This window comes from Eptesicus fuscus, chromosome 1, assembly GCF_027574615.1.
Source record: "Eptesicus fuscus isolate TK198812 chromosome 1, DD_ASM_mEF_20220401, whole genome shotgun sequence".
NCBI lineage: Eukaryota > Metazoa > Chordata > Mammalia > Chiroptera > Vespertilionidae > Eptesicus > Eptesicus fuscus.
The window spans coordinates 72,697,594-72,718,872 of NC_072473.1; the positions used below are offsets into that span (position 1 = coordinate 72,697,594).

Sequence of the window (21,279 nt, forward strand, 5' to 3'; positions counted from 1 at the left end):
AAAGATAAGTATCACATGATCTCACTTATAAGTGGAATATAATGAACAACACAAACTGATGAACAAAAATAGATCCAGAGACATAGAAGTATCAAACACACTGTGGAATCTCAGCAGGAAGCAGGGGAGGGTGGGTGGAATGGAAGAGATCAACCAATGAACTTGTTTGCATATATGAATAACCCATGGTGAAGGCCTGGGGAAGGGGGCCAGCTGGAAGAGGTCAATGGGGGGAAAAAGAGGACATATGTAATACTTTCAACAATAAAGATTTAAAAAGAGAGAGAGGTATTAGAGACTGTGTTTATTCTGTTAGGTTGATGATTTGCATGGGAAGCTGTCCAATCAGAATAAATGATCAGCCTTCCCGAGATTAAGTATATCTGATGATTTATTGAGAGAGTAGGTGTGCCCTTACTGTAAATGGATGGCCTCTGGTGCCATTTCAAATGCCAACAAGAATCCCCAATTTGGGGTGTGGTGGGGAAGGAAACTTGATTTAGTGTGAACAGCTTGACATTAACATAGCATGGCTGTGAAACAGCACTGAAGTGGAACACCTCCATAACGTTACACCTTGGCTGCTATGAAAACAGCACGGCCTCTAAAGCTAGATAGATCTGCTCCAGGTGGGTGTGAGCCGGGGAGAAGGCTGGAGTGCTTCAGCTTCAGCCATCCAATCACCATCTTTAGTCTTCAGGGGAAAGCACTCTAGGATCCTCAGGGGAGCAGGTTTATATAGACAGAAGTCCCCGCCTCTGGTCCCTGATTGGTCAGAATAGAGCTTCTCTGATTGGTCAAGCTGCAAAGCTCCGATTGGATGGGGAAAGCCTCAGTCCTATTGGTTGAAATAGGATTCCAGGATCTCCTTTATAAGGACTAGTTCAGCTGGCAGAAACAAAGTGCAGGCAGGCAGTTTAGGGGTGCCGAGCCAGGCAGTATAGCACAGAGGCTTCTCTGTGAAGTACAATTTGAGTGGGAGGCCCCTGTGCAGAAATGGCTGCGAGGCTCTGCTTTTAAAAAAAAAACCTTAGCCCAGTTCACCATCAGGAACCATTCTTAGATCTCAGGGTTCACATAATTTTCTATGGAAACACACTTCTTTTTACAAAGCAGTAGATAATTTTGAAAATTGCGTTCAGTTGGCAAAATAAGAAATTAGCGATCTTGTGTTTTCCTCTGAATATTTTAAAAAATGTATTCATCTAAGATCTGGAACCCCTTGTCTAGAATACAGATAAAAGTTAGAAAGAACAGTATGTGACACCTAGTAAGTTGATTTGAATTTAACAAGTTAAGCGCCCTTTCTAGGGGAGCATTGGCATACCTGTCTCCTTTGAGAGTCAGGGAAGACTTCACAGAGGAGGTAACGATTTAGCTGGGGCTTTAAGGATTAACAAGGAAGAAATGGCAGGGCACTCCAAGCTGAATACATAATGCAAGCCACAGCACAGAGCACAAAAGAGCTCTACGTGTTCAGCAGCTCTGAGTACCCTGGAGGCCATTGCCTGTAATTCTCAGGGTTTGGTGAAAATACAGGCAGGGACGATTTTTCTCTGCTTAGCTCATTTTCCCTAAAGCACATTGCACAGTGCTGGGCACACATCTGCAGGAGCTCAATAAATACTGTTGAATTGGGACAGGGTGATCGAGTATGCTGGGAACCAGGGCATCAGGATTCTTTCTCACACAACCACAGTGTTACCTTGGCCAAGTCCCTTTTCGAAGGCCTGTAGCTGCGGGTGCCAAGCGGAGGAGGGGGTTGGCCTGAACTGCTGGGCCTTTTAGCGCCCGGAATCCCTGATTGGCCACAGGGAGGGCGGGGTGGGCAGTGCAGCTGCGACTGCGGCTGCGGCTGCGGTGCGGCTCGAGGAGGTTCCGTTCCTCCTCCGCTCCAGCAGGGGGCGCGGGGAGCGGCTTCCGGCTGCCCTTCCAGTCCCGGCCGGCGCTGGGCGGACTGGGGCGGCGAGCGCAGTGGGCGGGCCTGGCGGCGGCGGCGGCGCTGCGCTGACGAGGCCGGGCTGGATAGCAGCGGCGCCGGCGACTGAGTCGGCTGCGGAAGCCACAAGGGGAACCTATTCGGGGGCCACAGGGTTGTGGCCTGGAGCCGCCTCTTCGCGCAGCGCCGCACTCCCGGGGCAGCGGCGGGCGTTCAGCCTGCAGGTGAACTGCGGCGGGCACACCCGGGCGCGGCGGCGAAGGCGGACAGTTTAGAGTGGGGGCAGGGGCGGACCTGGGAGCAGCCCGGGATCAGAGAGGTAGCCCGAACTCGGCCATCTCCAGCCATGTCCGACGAGACGTCCGCCACCGCTTCGTACGAGAAGTTTCTGACCCCCGAGGAACCCTTCCCGCTTCTGGGACCCCCTCGCGGGGTGGGCACCTGCCCGAGCGAGGAGCCGGGCTGCCTGGACATCAGTGACTTCGGCTGCCAGCTGTCTTCTTGCCACCGTACCGACCCGCTCCACCGCTTCCACACTAACAGGTATGAACCGCGGCTGGGGACAGGGCTGATTGCCCACATCCCTGCCTCAAGTCTGGGACCTCTGGGTCGCCCCCGAGCCTCGCGCTCAGCCCAGGGTCTGCGCTTACATCCGCCCCTCCCCCATCTTTCTCTTCGATTAGTGTGCATTCCCGGGCCCCTTCTCGCTTCCCCTCCCTCTTTTCACCCCTGCCCTCCTGATTTTCCTTGGTCGGCATTTTACTCTCGTTCCCCATTCATCTTCTGATCTTAGCTACTCCTCCTCCTCTCTCCCTCCCCCATCTGTCCCCTGCGAATCCCAGACCCCCACCTTTGATTTTTAGCTGCCCCCCTGTTTTCCTTCACCCGCAAACGTTTAACCCCTTCCATTTCTGACAAGTGGGTTTCAGATGGCTCAAAATTAATCCCCGGATCTTTTGCAAGGTGGCACTTTTAAAGCTATCTTATTTTCCCCAATTTTTAACCTGTCTCACAACTATTATTTCCACCTCCCCTCCCATTTTTTTAGTGAAGCTCTAGGAAACCAGACAGTTTTTTTCTCTCTCTCCTTTACGAACTCGTTGCCTTCGCGCTTTAGGGCCTTCCAAAATGTATAAGCTTAAATCTGGAAGATTTCTTCATGTAGCACACGCCTTGATTTGCTCCCCTTGTGGAAGGATGGAACGAGGCTTTGGATAGGCTTGCTTAATACAAATTTATTCAGGGGGTGCGTCCTTTAACTAATTTTATTAGAAAGGAGTACTTTGGAGAATTCTCTCAAGCAAGCATTTAAGTGTTATACGGAATGTGGGGGATTTGAAAATGTTTTACACGTAGCCCCAACCTTTGATATAGGTGGATGTTTGAGATATATATATATACAAAGGCCTGGGAGGGTGTGTGGAGAAAAAGGAGAGGAGTTCAGCTATAGAAAATACTGGAGTTGAATTAAGGAGTCTAGTTCTGATTTCTGATGCAGTTTATAATATGAGCATGAACAAATCCTTTCACATTTTAATGTCTTTTGTATGTTCCTGGCCATCTCTTAAATTAAGTCTAGAGATTTACTGAGCTTCTACCAGGTACAAGGAATGTACTGGTATAAAACATGACTCTTACCTAAAAGAAAGTTGTATCATCTGGAAGCAAGGTGCTATAGTTAAGCAATCATCCAGAACATCAGTACAGCATATTTGAAAAGGAAATGCTGGTAAACTGAGGCCCAGAGAGAAAAGACTGAGTTCAAGGTCATAAAACTGAGTTAGGCAAAACCAGGGACACTCTTTTGGAGCCAGTGCTAAAACTTGGAACAGAGTTAATGGCTCCAGTGTAATAAATGGTTGTTATACTTTCTTAGACTAACTCACTAAAGCCTATTAACCCATACAGTAACTTTAACATTAATGTCACATATTCATGAAATCTAGTGTGCTTAGGATTTTTGGCATTGGAAAATAGTGTGAAATAATACTTTTGGACATATTTGCATTTTGCAACATTGGATCAAGTTAAATACACGGAAAAGTGAAATGATTTCAGAATTATCTTGCTCTGATAATGAGGACAAGGGAGTGTAGGGACAGAGGCTGAGGGCAAGCACTGCCAAAATGGACTGGGGTGATGGGGAGTGAAGCAAGGAGAACAGTACATTCCCTACAGCTTTCTCCTCCCCATTTTTTCCGTGTTTTTCTATCCCTTTTCTTAGAGACCATGGTAAAAGCAGGGTTGTTTTGCAGAATGGGGCAGTGAAGATGGAGGGGGAAGTTCCTGTTCAGCCCTACTTTTTCCAAGTCAAGTATTTTTTTTTCCTAGTTACTGCCTGCTTTTTAAAACCCCCCCCTCTCCTCCCCCACTTTTTGCAAGGCTTGGAATGGCAGTAGGAGATTTAATGTATCTTTCTCTGTATTCTTTTCAGCAGAGATTAGGGAAAGCAGAATTAGCAATTCTTACAGCAGATGTTGTTTCTTCCTTGGGCTACCTTACTTTTTAAATCTTTTCTCCTCTGGAATGTTCTGCCTTCTTACCCCTCCCCATGATGGTGTTTGAGAGGACTATATGCTTCCAGTCATTTCTTTTCAAGGAGAAGCAAACAGCTAAATCATATATATGGGTAAAGTTTAGGGAGTTCTTTTATTTTGAAGTTTTATGTGTCACTTTTTTAATTCACATCACATCATTCACCAATTTGAGCAACAATCCAAAAAACATATCTGGGTAGTTGAGTACAGATATTCTGCTTTGAGTTTAGTCATTATAAAAAAAAATCATTGAAAGTGGAAAGCATGTCAGGGGGTAGACAATTGATTTACCTTTATTTTGCTTTTTGTTGCCTGATAAGAAAACTGGAGAGTGTTTAAATAATGCTGTTGATAAGGGCCTTAGGATGATGACATTTCTATACCTGTTCATTTATTGGATTCTGGGCACCATTACTTATGATCCTTAAGGTTGAATGTTCGTAGTGTTCAGGTTAGAGTCACCTGTTATTTAGGTTGGTGTGTCACTGGTATAAGTTTAGTGGAAAGTAATACATGAACACAGCCATTTTCCTAAGAATTCACACTTTTCTAGTAGTATGTTAGGATTTTATGACTAAGTAGGGTTTGTCTGGAATTGTGGGAGTATAAAATAAATTTCAATAAACAAATATTTTTATTTATTTATTTTTAATATATTTTATTGATTTTTTACAGAGAGGAAGGGAGAGGGATAGAGAGTTAGAAACATCCATGAGAGAGAAACATTGATCAGCTGCCTCCTGCGCGCCCCCTACTGGGGATGTGCCCACAACCAACCTACTTGCCCTTCCTTCGAACCTGAGACCCTTCATTCCGTAGGCTGACACTCTATCCACTGAGCCAAACCGGTTAGGGCAATAAACAAATATTTTTAAATTGAAATGTCGATATGAAATATATATGTAATGTTAAAGACATGTTTTTGGTTTTGGGGACAGCATTTTTCAATGTAGTTGTGGATTTTGTATTAGCAGTTGTCCACCACAACCTCTACCATAAAAAAGATGTCATTTAGCAAACTGAAAAAAATTATGTTATTGGTAGGTCCTATAATTAAATTGTGAGATAAAGGGGCTTAATATGAACTATTCGTTGTGTTATTTTCTTACTCTTTCAGGAGTACATTAGTACTTTGACATTGAGAATTTGTGAAAAGCGTGTGGGAGGACAGTGCCTCACATGTTATTGGCAGGATAGGAAATGAACTATTGTATAAAGCAGTTATCATTTATGTGATTTTAGAGCCTTGTTTTCAATCACAGTAACCAGAAAAACCCCAACACTACTGTGCACTTTTTGTATTACCCATAGTTTTCCTATCTCAATATAGAAATAGAGGTGCAGAAGAGCTGTGAGTTGCAGGTGGGAGAACCACATTCCATGAACAGAGAGAGGCAAGAGGAATTTGGTTTGGGGACTTGGGACAAGTTAAACATGGGGCTAAGGCTTTAGAGAACTATCCAGGCCAGAAATGTAGATTTGGGAGCAATCAGAATGGAAATTCCAGTAGCGTGACACGAGTGGAACTATGGGTTACAAAGACAGAAGATGAAACTTTTCAATAAATGTAGGGAAAGGAAGAAGAGGAGATTTGGTAATATTTGAAAGAATAAAGTGAAGATTTTTTTGGCTTTGTTTACTTTTTCTTTTCCAGGAGTAGAGATTTTAGCTCATTAGGAGCAGCTCATAGGAAAGAGAAATTGAAAAGAAAAAAGAGGGTGGTATGGCAGAAGACGGATGAGATGAATTCAGAAGCCAAAATGGAAGACATAGCCCTAAAAATGACGTGGAATGTTTTTATTTTCAAGACTGTAGAGGGGGTAGGAGGTATGTGTAATGATCCTAAGGCAATTGAGGTCACTTAGAGGAGAGTTAGGGGGGTTGTACTATCTTCTCTAACTTGTGACTTGGGGCTCCAGAGGAGTAGCCCAGGTCAGGGTTGCTCTATGGGGATTCTGGCATGGAGTCAGTGATGAATACTCATTATATTATGGGATTGTACCCTGGGAATTAATGACATAGATTTTGAATGACTTTCATCAGTCTCACAGTAGGACTTATTCCACAGTGCTCATTGGCTGGATTTTCATCCTGAGAGGTAATGATTAGGTCTACCTGAGAAAGGGCTTAGAAGAATATGTATATGGTTTACCTGCTTTTCTGAATTTTACCAAAATGCCATTGAAAGTCCGTTGTGTATTCTTAGTGAAAAAACCTTGCAGATAAATTTTCTTGGTGTTATCGTTTTTTAAATTAAAATTTGGGCAGCTAACCTAGTTGTTGAGTTAAACCCCATTTTATTGGGATTCTTTTCCACATTTTTCTATCACAGCGTGGAGAAAGTCTCCTTTGTGAATAATTTTATGGTTATAGGTAGGCTTTCAGTTTTAGGTAGCTTTCTCTTGGTGGAATAAGATGTAAAGGCTTTATAAATTTGAATGGTTCACTGCTGAGTGGATGCATACAGTGATCATTGGTTACAGATTTGAAACTGACAAAACAGTCTAAAAGAATCACACATATGTTTATTATGAAAGCTCCTGATACAAAATTGTGGGCATATACAAAACTATCATTTATGATACCTTTCACTAAAGATAACTGTTAACATTTTGATGTTACTTTTAATGTTCTTTTTATGTACACATATAATTTTAAAAATCAGGATCAGGCCAAATATATAATTTGTGACCAGGTTATTTGCACTTATACTGCGACTGTTTTCCTTTTCACTAAATAGTCAGAAAATAAGATTTCTAATGGTTAGAAAAACACTTATTTAATTGTTCCCCATGCTTGGAGTAATTTATTTTCCCTTTTTTGGCTATTATAATACTGTTTAGACATGTTTGCACATACATCTTGTTTCCAAATTTCTATTTGGGGAAGGGGATAGATTCCTAGATTACTGAGTGAAAAGAAATGAACAGGTTTTTCTTTCTTTTTTTAACTAATTTATTTTATTATTGTTTAAAGTATTACATATGTCTCCTTTTTCCCCCATCAACCCCTCCCCAGCCACTCCCACCCCCCCAGGACAAGCCCCCACCGCCCCAGTGTCCTTGTCCATTGGTTATGCTAATATGCATGCATACAAGTCCTTTGGTTGATCTCTTTCATCCCTCCCCCCCCCCCCCCCCCCCCCCCCCCGCACTCCCTTCCCTGCCTTCCCTCTGAGGTTGGATAGTATAGTACCTTCGGTGCTTCTCTGTCTCTGGATCCATTTTTGTTCATCAGTCTATATTATTCATCATATTCCACACATGAGTGAGATCATGTGATATTTATCTTTCTCTGACTGGCTTATTTCACTTAGCATAAAGCTCTCCAGATCCATCCATGCTGTTGCAAATGGTAAAAGTTCCATCTTTTTTATAGCAGCGTAGTATTCCATTGTGTAGATGTACCACAGTTTTTTAATTCACTCATCTGCTGATGGGCACTTAGGCTGTTTCCAAATCTTAGCTATAGTAAATTGTGTTGCTGTGAATATAGGGGTGCATATATCCTTTCTGATTGCTGTTTCTGATTTCTTGGGATATATTCCTAGAAGTGGTATCACTGGGTCAAATGGGAGTTCCATTTTTAGATTTTTGAGGAAATTCCATACTGTTCTCCACAGTGGCTGCACCAGTCTGCATTCCCACCAGCAGTGCACGAGGGTTCCTGTTTCTCCACATCCTCTCCAGCACTTGTCATTTGTTGATTTGTTGATGATAGCCATTCTGACAGGTGTGAGATGGTACCTCATTGTTGTTTTGATTTGCATCTCTTGGATGATTAGTGACTTTGAGCATCAAATAAACAATACTAGTAAATGAATTCAGCAATGTAATAGGATACAAAATTAACACCCAGAAATCTATGGCTTTTTTATACACCAACTAGAAGCCCGGTGCATGAGATTCGTGCACTGGGGAGGGGGAGATGTCCCTCAGCCAGGCCTGTGCCCTCTCGCAGTCTGGGACCCCTCAGGAGATGTCCACCTGCCGACTTAGACATCCCTCTTGCAGTCCGGGGCTGTCTTGCAGTCTGGAACCCCTTGGTCCTTACTGCTGGCCTGCAGCGGAGGTGGGAGAGGCTCCTGCCACTGCCGCTGTGCTCGCCAGCTGTGAGCCCAGCTTCTGGCTGAGCGGTGCTCCCCCTGTGGGAGCACACTGATCACCGGAGGGCAGCTCCTGCATTGAGCGTCTTTCCCCTGGTAGTCAGTGCGCATCCGCCGTTTGGCCAATTTGCGTATTACGCTTTTATTATATAGGATAATGAACTCACAGAAAGAGAAACTAAAAAAAAAATCCCATTTACCATTGCACCAAAAAAATTAAGATACCTAGGAATAAACTTAACCAAGGACATAAAAGACCTGTACTTAGAAAACTACAGGAATTGAAAAAAGAAATATAGGAAGACATAAACAAATGGAAGAATATACCGTGTTCATGGATTGATAGAATAAACATCATTAAAATGTCCATATTACCCAAAGCAATTTAGAGATTCAATGCAATCTTCATTAAAATACCAATAGCATATTTCACAGACCTAGAACAAACTCTCCAAAAATTCATCTGGAATTAAAAAAGACCCTGACTAGCCACAGCAATCCTGAGAAAGAAGAATAAAGTGGGAGGGATCTCAATACCAGATTTCAAGCTGTATTACAAAGCCACTGTACTCAAAACTGCCTGGTATTGGCACAAGAACAGACATATAGACCAATGGGACTGAACAGAGAACTCAGAAATCGACCCAAGCCAGTATGCTCAATTAATATTTGACAAAGGAGGCAAGAGCATACAATGGAGTCAAGACAGTCTCTTCAATAAATGGCGCTGGGAAAATTGGTCAGATACATGCAAAAAAATGAAACTAGATCACCAACTTACACCATACAAAAAAATAAACTCAAAATGGTTAAAGGACTTAAATGTAAGACGGGAAACCATAAAAATCTTAGAAGACTCCATAGGCAGGAAAATAGACATTTGTCGTAACAATATCTTTACCGACACAGCTCCTAGAGAAATGGAAACTAAGGAGAAAATAAACAAATGGGACTACATCAAAATAGAAGGCTTCTGCACAGCAAAAGAAACCATAAACAAAACAACAAGAAAGCTCACTTCATGGGAGAACATATTTGCCAATGTTATCTCCAATAAGGGTTTAATCTCCAACATTTACAGGGAACTCATACAACTCAACAAAAGGAAGATAAACAATCCAATCAAAAAATGGGCAGAGGATCTAAATAGACACTTTTTGAAATAGGACCTACAGAAGGCCAAGAGACACATGAAGACATGCTCAAAGGAATGAACATTTTTTTAAAGCTTTTGACATATATATACACTACCAAATGCTTTTCAGAAAAATTATGCCAATTTAACACTACTACAAGTAGTGGATAAAAATACTTCCTACTTTGTTTTTATCCACATTGCCTTTAGTAATAAAAATAATATTTTCAAGTTAGAAGATAATAGAATTAAAATATCTCTAATAGGAAAACATACCATTTTTCTGTTTTGTAAATGATTTGCGTGAAGTATGAGCCAGATTTCATGCCACTGTTAATTAAAAAAGAAAAGAAAAGGAAAAAGCTTCTAAGAATACCCAGAACCCTTTTATATCTGTTATAAAGTCATGGATCTGGAAAACTGAGGAACATACTGATTTTATCCTAAAGTAAGAACACAAAACCAATAATGAACAAAGTCTGCAAAATTCCTGACTCCCTTGTCAGTGATCTAACCATAAAATTATTAAATAGGTTTTTTAAAAAGTTATTTTTGCTCATAGAGGAAAATATACATTTTTACCAAAGTTTTTCAAGATGAAAGGGATTCTCATTAAAAACAATTATCTAACAGCTTTTCCTAGCACATAACACAGTACTTGGCACAGTAGAAGATACTGACTAAATGTTGAGTGGGTGAGTGAATAAATGTTCAGAAAAAGTAATATGTGATTTGAAGACACAAAAGAAAAAAACAGTTTGCTCAGGACAAAATCTAGATATAGTTTAACTGTGTCCAGGACAAAACTTATGATTGCTATTCACAGCTTTTATATCGTCTTATTGTGTGACCTGGGCAATTTGGTGAATTCTACTAGGTTTGTTGATTTTTTAAAAATGAGGATACTTCCTACCTAGCAAGCATGTGATGAAACTAGGCAATATTAGAAGGTATATCCATGGATTCTTAGATGAATTTTATAATTTGCCTACTTATAAAAGTTTGTTGACATCTGTTTTTATATTTACTGAACTATAATAGTTTAGAGTGTATATATCTCTGTGTCTGTTTCACTGATATAAAATACTTTACCTTTAGCTCAATGGAAAAGGTGCCATAGAATTTGCTGGATTGCCTGAATTTTGTAAATTAATAACTTTGGAATTAAGGTTAGTCATATAAAATAAGAGGGAGGAGTTAAAAAATATAATTCAAGAAAAAAACTGGATTTGATGAATGAGAAACAACCTAATTATAGGTAAATAACAGACTTTTCTTCAGAAGTCATTATTTCAGTACCTTATTAGTATCTGATATACTAAATCATTATTTTAAGAATTAATTCCCTAGGGTACTGCCAAAGCAATGAAGATTATATCATTACTAGTATACAGCTACTGGAAATTTACAAAAGAAAACAGATTTGTAGATTTCAAGACCAAAAAGAAAAAGAAAGAAATTATAACCCTTCAACAAATATTACAAATGAAATGTTAATATCCTTAATGCATAAAGAACTCTTTAAAAAATCAATAAGGAAAACATTAACATAGAGAAAAACGCTGTAGCAAAATAGCTAATAAATATTTTTAATTTTGATCTTTCCAATAATCAAATAATTAAAAATTGATATAAAAATGTTTTTCTCCCATCAGGTAAAAATTTTAGAAATGAAAATTCCAGTGTTGTTAAAGTTGTGGTGAAATGACCACTTTTATATACTGCTTTGGGGAGTGTAAATCAGTGCAGCCTTTCAGAAAGGTATTTAACTAAGTATGCTATGGTCTTTAAAGTGTTTATATTCTGTGACTCAGTACTTTCCTTCCAAGTAATCTATCCTGAGAGATTATATATTTGGATAAATAATTATAAACAAAATGTTTTATCTCAGTATTGTAATACCAAAAAATTGGAAACAACTTAAGTAGATATTATTGAAGGAATAAGATTAAATAAACTATGATACATTTAATCAATGGGATATTGTATAGGCTTTAAAATGTTTTCAGGTAATATACATGGGGCTATGTTCACTGTATAATGTTAAGTGAAAGAAAGCTGGTTACTAAAATATATGCAGAATGCTGACTCTGAAAAAAAAAATTCATGCAGAAAAAGTACCAAAATATTATGGACTAGAGCATCGGTGGGGTCCCTTGGCCTGGCCTGTGGGGATTGGGCGAAACCAGCTCTCTGACATCCCCTGAGGGGTCCCAGATTGCGAGAGAGCGGTTCTCAGGTGATGCACTCCAGAATCGGGCTCCCTCCTCTCTGGTTCTGCATGCATCACCTGAGAACCACAGCTGCCAAGTCACCGCAGCTCGGCAGCTCCTGCTTTGAGCATCTGCCCTCTGGTGGTCATTGCGTCTCATAGCTACCGGTTGGGTGGTCGGGTGGTTACTTAGGCTTTTATATATATAGATTAGTTATTGCTGGGTATTATTGGTTATAAGAAATACTTTTTAAAAAGATTTTTATTGATTTCAGAGAGGAAGGGAGAGGGAGAGAGATAGAAACATCAATGATGAGAGAGAATCATGGATTGGCTGTCTCCTGCATGCCCACCCCACTGGGGATCGAGCCTGCAACCCAGGCATGTGCCCTGACCAGGAATTGAACTGTGACCTCCTGGTTCCTAGGTTGACTCTAAACCACTGAGCCACGCTGGCCGAGCATGTAAGAAACACTTTTGAGCTTCTACCTGTATACTTTGTTGGTGCTTTTCTCTGCCCTGCAATGGCTTCTCTCTTCCTTTAATGATAATAATAGCTGCCATTTATTGAACACTTTTTATGTCTGCTAAGCGCTTTATAAACATTTTTCACCATAGCTGCATTTAAAAAATAAGGACACAGGCTTGGAGAGGGTGTGTTTTGCTTAAGATCAAACAGCAGGCAAGTGACAGAGCAAGAATTTGAACTCAGTTTGACTCCAGAGCTTACTCATAACCAGTATGTTATATGTTTTGCTTATGGATGAAGGTTTTACTTTATCCCTAATTTAAATACATTTTTTCTTTTAAAATATTGTATTATAAAAATTTTCAGACAGATACACAGTTAGAGAGACTAACGTAATGTACCCAATATACCCATCACCCAGTGTAAGTTATTCACATATGGCAGTGCGCTTTATCAGTACCCCTACTCATTTATCAACCCCTTATTATGTTGAGACAAATCCCTGACATATCTCATTCATAAATATTTTAATACTAGAGGCCCAGTGCATGAAATTCATGCACTTGGCGGGGGGTCCCTCAGCTTGGCCTGTGCCCTCTCACAGTCCGGGAGCCCCGTGATCAATCGCCCCAAAGAGGTAGGCCCTGCCCACCCGGCTGGGGCTCCTTGATGGATCGCCCCAAAGAGGGAGGCCCTGCCCACCCAGCCAGGGCTCCACAATGGATCGCCCCCACAGAGGGAGGCCCAGGTTACCCCGCAGCGGTGCTACGGTGGTTGGCTGGGGCCTCCCTCTTTGGGGTGATCGATCTCACCCCACAGAGGAAGGCCCTGCACACCCGCCACAGCCTGCTGGTCAGTGGCCTGGGCCTCCCTCTGCAGGGCGATCATGTGATCAATCATGGGGTGATGGCTGGGCTCCTGACCAATCGCATCGCACCTGCCTTGGCTGGCCTGGGGCCAGTGGGTGTCATAGTGTGGTTGTCCGGAGGGTCGTTCTGCTGTTCGGTTGTTAGGTTGTTCAGTCCATTTGCATATTACGCTTTTATTATTATAGATGTAGCCTTAAAAGATAAGGGCTCTTTTGAAAATAATCACAGTATCATTATCATACCTAAAATATACCCACATTCCTCATGAATATCATAAATGTATTATTAATATCTTTAAATTGGGTAGATTCTGTAATTCCTGTTGTGATTTCTTTTATTCCTTTTTTTAAGGTGGAACTTAACTTCTTGTGGAACAAGTGTTGCCAGCTCAGAATGCAGTGAGGAGCTGTTTTCATCAGTTTCTGTTGGAGATCAAGATGATTGCTATTCCCTGTTAGATGAGCAAGACTTCACTTCTTTTGACTTATTTCCTGAGGGGAGTGTCTGCAGTGATGTCTCTTCTTCTATTAGCACATACTGGGATTGGTCAGACAGTGAGTTTGAATGGCAGGTAGGTTTTTTTTCCCCTTAAATTGCCATCATTACTTCCTAAGTAGAAGTATGAATTTCTGTTGTGATATTTTTATCTCTACCTCAAAGCAAATTTCTCCAGTGTTTATCCAATCATAGAAATTCTCTGACAACATTAAGAATTAGATGAAATATGTATCCTTTATTTTTGCTGATGTACCTTTTAGGCTTCTTATGCTGCTAATATCCTTTTGTAGATTTTCAAGTAATTTAATACTTGTAAGATGTTCCCATTATTATGTATCATCAGTACCTTTCTATGCATGAATCTAGCAAATTTACTCTTCCTACATTATAATAGCTTTCATGTCCTTATAGGCATAGTATACTTAAGTCAGGGTCATGTTATATATCTAAGATCACAAACCACTATTATCATAAATACATAATTTTGAGTCATGTTATCAGAAATATAATTTCTCATTTTGCATTCTCTTTGTATGTAGAGTTGCTTTTTTCCTGATAGTGTTTTTTTTTCTCTTTGTAAAATGACTTTGTGGCAAATTGTTTGGAAATGCTGCCTATGATCATGAGTACAATCTATCAGAAAATGTAGATTGTGTTATTGCAACATCCATTTTCTGATTGTAAAAGACAACATTTAAAAAAACTTTCCTTACATACTGCACATGTTATATTCAACAGATAACTTGAATGCTTAATGTGTTTGAAAGCCATCTAAATACTTGAAGTTGTTATTCCAAAAAGGAATGAAATATTACTTTTTCTCAAATTTTTATTAAAATAATATAGGATGACATAAAATTAAAACTTAAGAGTTTCCAATTTCAATTCTGCTGTGGTTAGCACTTTTAAGAGCTTATGCAGATACAAGTACATTTGCATAGCATTAAATTGTACTTGAGCCACTGTTTGACTCTGTGCTTTTTTCAACTAGCATATATCAATCTTCCTGGTAGCTGCATAATAATTTAATAAATTTCCTAATAATGGATATTTAGATTTCATTTCAGTTTCTTTCTTATAAAAAATGCTACATTGAAATTTAAGAGTTTTTGAAGAGGACAGAAAAAATCCACAACTGTATTTTTATGTTTTATATAATTTCAAAGGCTTCTATTTTATATATAGTTGTAAGTATGATTTGGATAAAAAATATAATTTTTTAAACTTAAAAATTTGAGATAAAACTCACCATTTAAATAATTTTACAATGTGTAATTCAGCAATTTTTAATATATTCATAATGTTTTGCAGCCATCACCACCAATTCTAGGACATTTCCATCACCCCAAAATGAAATCCATACCTCTTAGGAGATTGTCCCAAATCCCCCAGGCCCCATCCCCTAGCAATCACTAATCTACTTTCTCTATGGACTTGCCTTTCTGAATATTTCATATAAATGGACTCAGATATGTAGCCTTTTGTCTCTGAATGCTTTTACTGTGTTTTGAAGGTTTGTCCATATTATAGCATGTAACAGTACATCATTTCTGTCTTAGCTCAAGTTGTTATAACAAATACCATAGTCTGGGTGGCTTAAACAACAAACATTTATTTCTGCAGTTCTGGAGGCTAGAAGATTGAGATCAGAATGCCAACATAGTCAGGTTCTGGTGAGAGCCCTCTTTCTGGTTTGCAGATGGCTTCCTTTTTCTGTATCTTCATGTGGTAAGGGGAGAGAGAAAAGAGAGTTTGAGAGCACAAGTGAGCTGTGATCTCTCTATCCCTTTATAAAGTCACCATTCCCATCATGGATGCTCCACCCTCATGAATTATATAAACCTAGTTACCTCCTAAAGCCCCACCTTCAAATAGCATCACATTTGTGATTACGGCTTCAAGATACAGAGTTTGAGGGGAGGCACACAAACATTTAACCCATTGCAATTTCTTTCTATGGCTGAATATTCCATTAATTGTATGGATACACCACATTTTGTTTATTCATCAGCTGATGGACATTTGAGTTGTTTCTATATTTGGGCTGCTGTGAACATTCAGATATGAGTTTTTATATGGTTGTATATTTTTAATTCTCTTGGATATACACTTAGGAGTGCAATTGCTGAGTCATGTGATGACTATGTTTAACTTTTTGAGGAACTGCCAAAATGTTTTCCAAAGTGGCTGTACCATTTTACATTTCCACCAGTAATACAGTTATGCCCCACTTGACAAGAATACATTTTAAGAAATGCATTGTTAGGTGATTTTGTTGTGTGGACATCACAGAGTGCACTTACAAACCTAGATCTTATAGCCTACTACACATCTAGGCTGTGTGGGACAGCCTATTCCTCCTAGGATGTACAGCATGTTAATTTATAAAACAACACAAGATTCAATCCAGCAAAGACAAAATAATGCAATCAAGAGGCACGATAGAAACAAGATGCATGAGGCTGCTGCCGGAGTAACATGACACACTGACAGCAAACCTATTTTTAAAATATACTGAATGGCCAGATTATTATGATCTCTGAACACATTATAATCTGGCCACTTAGTGTATATCTTATATAACAAAAGGCTAATATGCAAATTGTCCCCTTGACCAGCAGTTTGACTGGCAGGCAGGCCAGCCAACTGCCCATGTTCCCTCCCCCTGGCCAGACCCCACCCATGCACGAATTCATGCACCGGGCCTCTAATATGTGTGTGTGTATATATATATATATACTGAGTGGCCAGATTATTATGTGTTCAGAGATCATAATAATCTGGCCATTCAGTGTATATATTTTTATTGATTTCAGAGATGAAGGGAGAGGGAGAGAGAGAGAAATATCAATGATGAGAGAGAATCATCGAATGGCTGCCTCCTGCATGCCCCCCACTGGGTATCAAGCCCACAACCCTGGCATGTGCCCTGACCGGAAATGGAACCGTGACTTCCTGGTTCATAGATTGATGCTCAACCACTGAGCCTCAAACTTTTTTTTGCGACAGCAAACTTTTTTTAATAAGTAGCAAGTACTCTAAAATTCTATATAATAAAAGGCTAGTATGCAAATCAACCAAACAGCAGAACAACTGGTCGCTATGATGCGTACTGACCACAAGGGGGCATATGCTCAATGCAGAAGCTGCCCCCTGGTGGTCAGTGTGCTCCCACAGGGGGAGCGCCGCTCAGCCAGAAGCCAAGCTCATGGCTGGCAAGCACAGTGGTGGTGGCAGGAGCCTCTCCTGCCTCTGCAGCAGCGCTAAGGATACTCAGTGAGTGTCATAGCGACCAGTCGTTCGTCTGTTCAGTTGATTTGCATGTTACCCTTTTATTAGATAGGATAGGACCACCCTCATATATGTGGTTTGTTGATGACTGAAACACAATGTGTCACATGACATGACCGTATGTAAGTTCCAATTTCTCCACATCTTTGGAGACAGCACTTGGTATTGTATGTCTTTGGGTATAGCCATACTACTATTTGTAAAGTGGTATCTCATTGTGGTTTTGATTTGCATTTCCTTAATGACTAATGATGTTGAGCATCTGTTCATATGCTTATTGGCCATTTGTATATCTTTGGAAAAATGTCTATTCAAATCTGTTGTCCTTTTTAAAAAAAATTTTATTTATTTTTTATTTTCTAAAGTTTTACATATGTCTCCTTTTTTCCAATGGACCCCCCCCCCCAACCGCCAGCCATTCCCACCCTGGGCAAGCCCCCACGGCCCCAGTGTCTGTTTCCATTGGTTATGCTAATCTGTATGCATACAAGTCCTTTGGTTGCTCTCTAACCGCACTCATCTCCCCTGCCATTTGTCTCTGGATCTATTTTTGTTCATCAAATTATGTTGCTCATTATATGCCACATATGAGTGAGATCATGTGATATTTATCTTTCTCTAACTGGCTTATTTCACTTAGCATAATGCTCTCCCATTCCATCCATGCTGTTGAAAATGGTAAAAGTTCCTTCTTTTTTATGGTGGCATAGTATTCCATTGTGTAGATGACCACAGTTTTTTAATCCATTCATCGGCTGATGGGCACTTAGGTTGTAAATTATGCTGCTATGAACATAGGTGTACATATATACTTTCTGATTGGTGTTTCTGGTTTCTTTGGATATATTCCTAGAAGTGGGAATACTGGGTCAAATGGGAGTTCCATTTTTAACTTTTTGAGGAAACTCCATACTGTCTTCCGCAGTGGCTGCCCCAGTCTGAATTCCCACCAGCAGTGCACGAGGGTTCCTTTTTCTCCACATCCTCTCCAGCACTTGTCCTTTGTTGATTTGTTGATGATAGCCATTCTGACAGCTGTAAGATGGTATCTCATTGTTGTTTTGATTTGCATCTTTCAGATTATTAGTGATGTTGAACATACTTTCTTTCATATGTCTCTCGGCCTTCTGTATGTCCTCTTTCGAAAAGTGTCTATTTAGGTCCTTTGCCCATTTTTTTTATTGGGTTGTTTATCTTCCTTTTGTAAAGTTGTATGAGTTCTCTGTAAATTTTGGAGATTAAACCCTTATCTAAAATAGCATTGGCAAATATGTTCTACCATGCAGTGGGCTTTATTGTTGTTTTGTTGATGGTTTCTTTTGCTGTGCAGAAGCTTTTTATTTTGATGTAGTCCCATTTGTTTATTTGCTCCTTAGTCTCTTGCCCTAGGATCTGTGTCTGTAAATATATTGCTATGACACATGTCTGCAATTTTGCTGCCTGTGTAGTCTTGTAGGATTTTTAGGGTTTCCCGTCTTACATTCAAGTCCTTTAGCCATTTTGAGTTTGTTTTTATATATGGTGTAAGTTGGTGATCTAGTTTCATTGTCTTGCATGTATCTGACCAAATTTCCCAGCACCATTTATTGAAGAGACTGTCTTGACTCCATTGTATACTCTTGCCTCCTTTGTGAAATATTAATTGAGCATAATGGCTTGGGTTGATTTCTGGGTTCTCTGTTCTGTTCCATTGGTCTAGATGTCTCTTCTTGTGCCAGTACCAAGCAGTTTTGAGAACTGTGGCTTTGTAATATAGCTTGATATCTGGTATTGAGATCCCTCCAACTTTGTTCTTCTTTCTCAGGATTGCTGTGGCTATGTGGGGTCTTTTTTTATTCCAGATGAATTTTTGGATAGTTTTTCTAGATCTTTGAATGTTTGGATAGTTTTTCTAGATCTTTGAAATATTTTAATAGGGATTGCATTGAATCTATAGATTGCTTTGGGTAATAAGGACATTTTAATGATCTTTATTGTACCAATCCATGAACATGGTATGTTCTTCCATTTGTTTATGTCTACCTCTATTTCTGTTTTCAATGTCCTGAAGATTTCTGAGGACAGGTATTTTACCTCCTTAGTTAAGTTTATTCCTTAAATATCTTACTTATTTTGTTGCAGTGGTAAATGGGATTGTTTTTTAATTTTTTCTTTCGGTAAGTTCGTTATTGATGCATAAAAAAGCCATAGATTTCTGGGTGTTAATTTTGTACCCTGCTACATTTTTAAATTAATTTATTCGGGCTAGTAGTTTTTTGATGGAGTCTTTAGGGTTTTCTATGTATAGTATCATGTCATCTGCGAATAAGGACAGTTATACCTCTTCTTTTCCAATTTGTTTTTTTAAAAAATTTCTTTATTGATTAAGGTATCACATATTTGTCCTCATCCCCCCATTCCCATCCCACCCCCCTCCCCACACATTCCCTCACCCCCCTGTTGTCCTTAACCGCTGGTTAGGCTCATATGCTTGCATACAAATCCTTTGGTTGATCTCTCCCCTTTATCCCCACCCTCCCAAACCCTCCCTCTGAGACCCGACAGTCTGATCTATGCCTCCTTGTTTCTGGGTCTGTTCTTGTTCATCAGTCTATATTGTTCATTATTTCCCCTAGATGAGTGAAATCATGTGCTATTAGAAATACACTATAAGAACCGAAAATGAGACAAGCAATAATGGTTATGGTCCACCATCCAGAACTGAAATGTCAGTGCTGACATGTACACATAAGGAACTGTTGGACATTCTTTTCCAATTTGAATGCCTTTTATTTCTTCTTCTTGTTTGATCTTTCTGGCTAGCACTTCCAGTACTATATCGAACAGGAGTGGTGAAAGTGGACATCCCTGTGTTGTTCCCGTTCTTAGGGGAAATGAGTTTAGTTTTTTCCCATTGAGTATGATGTTGGCTGTAGGTTTGTAATATAAGGCTTTCATTATGTTAAGATATGACCCTTCTTTTCCCATTTTGCTGAGAATTTTTATCAAGAAAGGATGTTGGATTTTGTCAAATGCTTTTTCTGCATCGATTTATATGATTCTGTGATTTTTGTCCCTCAATTTGTTTATCTGATGTATCACATTTATTGGTTTGTTGGTATTGTACCATCCTTGCATCCCCGGATAAAATCCCACTTCGTCATGGTGTATGATCTTTCTAATGTAATGCTGAATCCAATTTGCTAGAATTTTGTTGAGGATTGTAGCATCTATATTCATCAAGGATATTGGCCTGTAGTTCTCTTTTTTTGGTGTCTTTATCTGGTTTTGGGATTAAGGTAATGCTGGCTTCATAGAAAGAGCTTGGAAGTGTGCCTTCCTCTTGAAATTTTTGCAATAGTCTGAGGAGGATAGGTTTTAGTTCTTTGAATGCTTGGTAGAACTCCCCTGTAAAGCCATCCGGACCAGCGCCTTTGTTTGCTGGAATAGTTTTGATCACTGCTTCAATTTCTTCGGTTGTTATCGGCTTATTCAGGTTTTTTGATTCTCCTTTATTGAGTTTTGGGAGTTTGTATTTTTCTAAGAATATGTCCATTTTGTCTAGGTTGTCCGGTTTGTTGGAATAGAGTTGTCCATGGTATTTTTTCATAATCATTTGTGTTTCTGTGGGATTAGTTGTTACTTCAACTCTTTCATTTCTGATTGTGTTTATTTCGGTCCTCTCTCTTTGCTTCTTGGTGATCCTGGCTAGCGGTTCATCAATCTTGTTTATCCTTTGAAAGAACCAGCTCTTGGTTTTGTTGATCTTTTGTATTTTTTTTTAGTCTCTATGTCATTTATTTCTGCTCTGATCTTTATTATTTCCTTCCTTCTGCTTAGGCTGGGATTTACTTGTTGCTATCTTTCCAACTCTTTGAGTTGTAGGGTTAGATAATTTATTACCATTTTTCCTTGTTTTTTGAGGTAGCCCTGTAGAGCTATGAACTTCCCTCTCAAGACTACTTTCACTGATTTTGGATTGTTGTGTTTTCATTGTCATTTGTTTCCAGGATGTTTTTTATTTCTTCTTTGATCTCTTTTTTATCCCAATCATTGTTTAATGGCATGCTATTTAGCCTCCAGGTGTTTGATTTTTTTCATTCTTTTTATTGTAGTTGATTTCTAACTTGATGCCATTGTGATCTGAGAAGATACTTGATATGATTTCTATCTTCTTGAATTTGAAAAGACTTTGCTTGTGTCCCAATATGTGATCTACTTTTGAAAATGAACCATGTGCACTTG

At 39.6% G+C, this 21,279-nt stretch overlaps 1 protein-coding gene across 1 annotated transcript in view; it reads left to right on the forward strand.

The window, feature by feature from the left end:
• Positions 1 to 2,029: 2,029 nt before the first annotated feature.
• Positions 2,030 to 21,279, forward strand: part of FAM199X (family with sequence similarity 199, X-linked) — a 45,776-nt gene continuing 26,526 nt past the window's right edge. The window contains exons 1-2 of the mRNA XM_008159182.3: positions 2,030 to 2,482; positions 13,618 to 13,837. Coding sequence (XP_008157404.1) covers positions 2,286 to 2,482; positions 13,618 to 13,837 — 417 coding nt within the window. The 5' untranslated portion in view covers positions 2,030 to 2,285. The remainder of the gene's footprint in view (positions 2,483 to 13,617; positions 13,838 to 21,279) is intronic.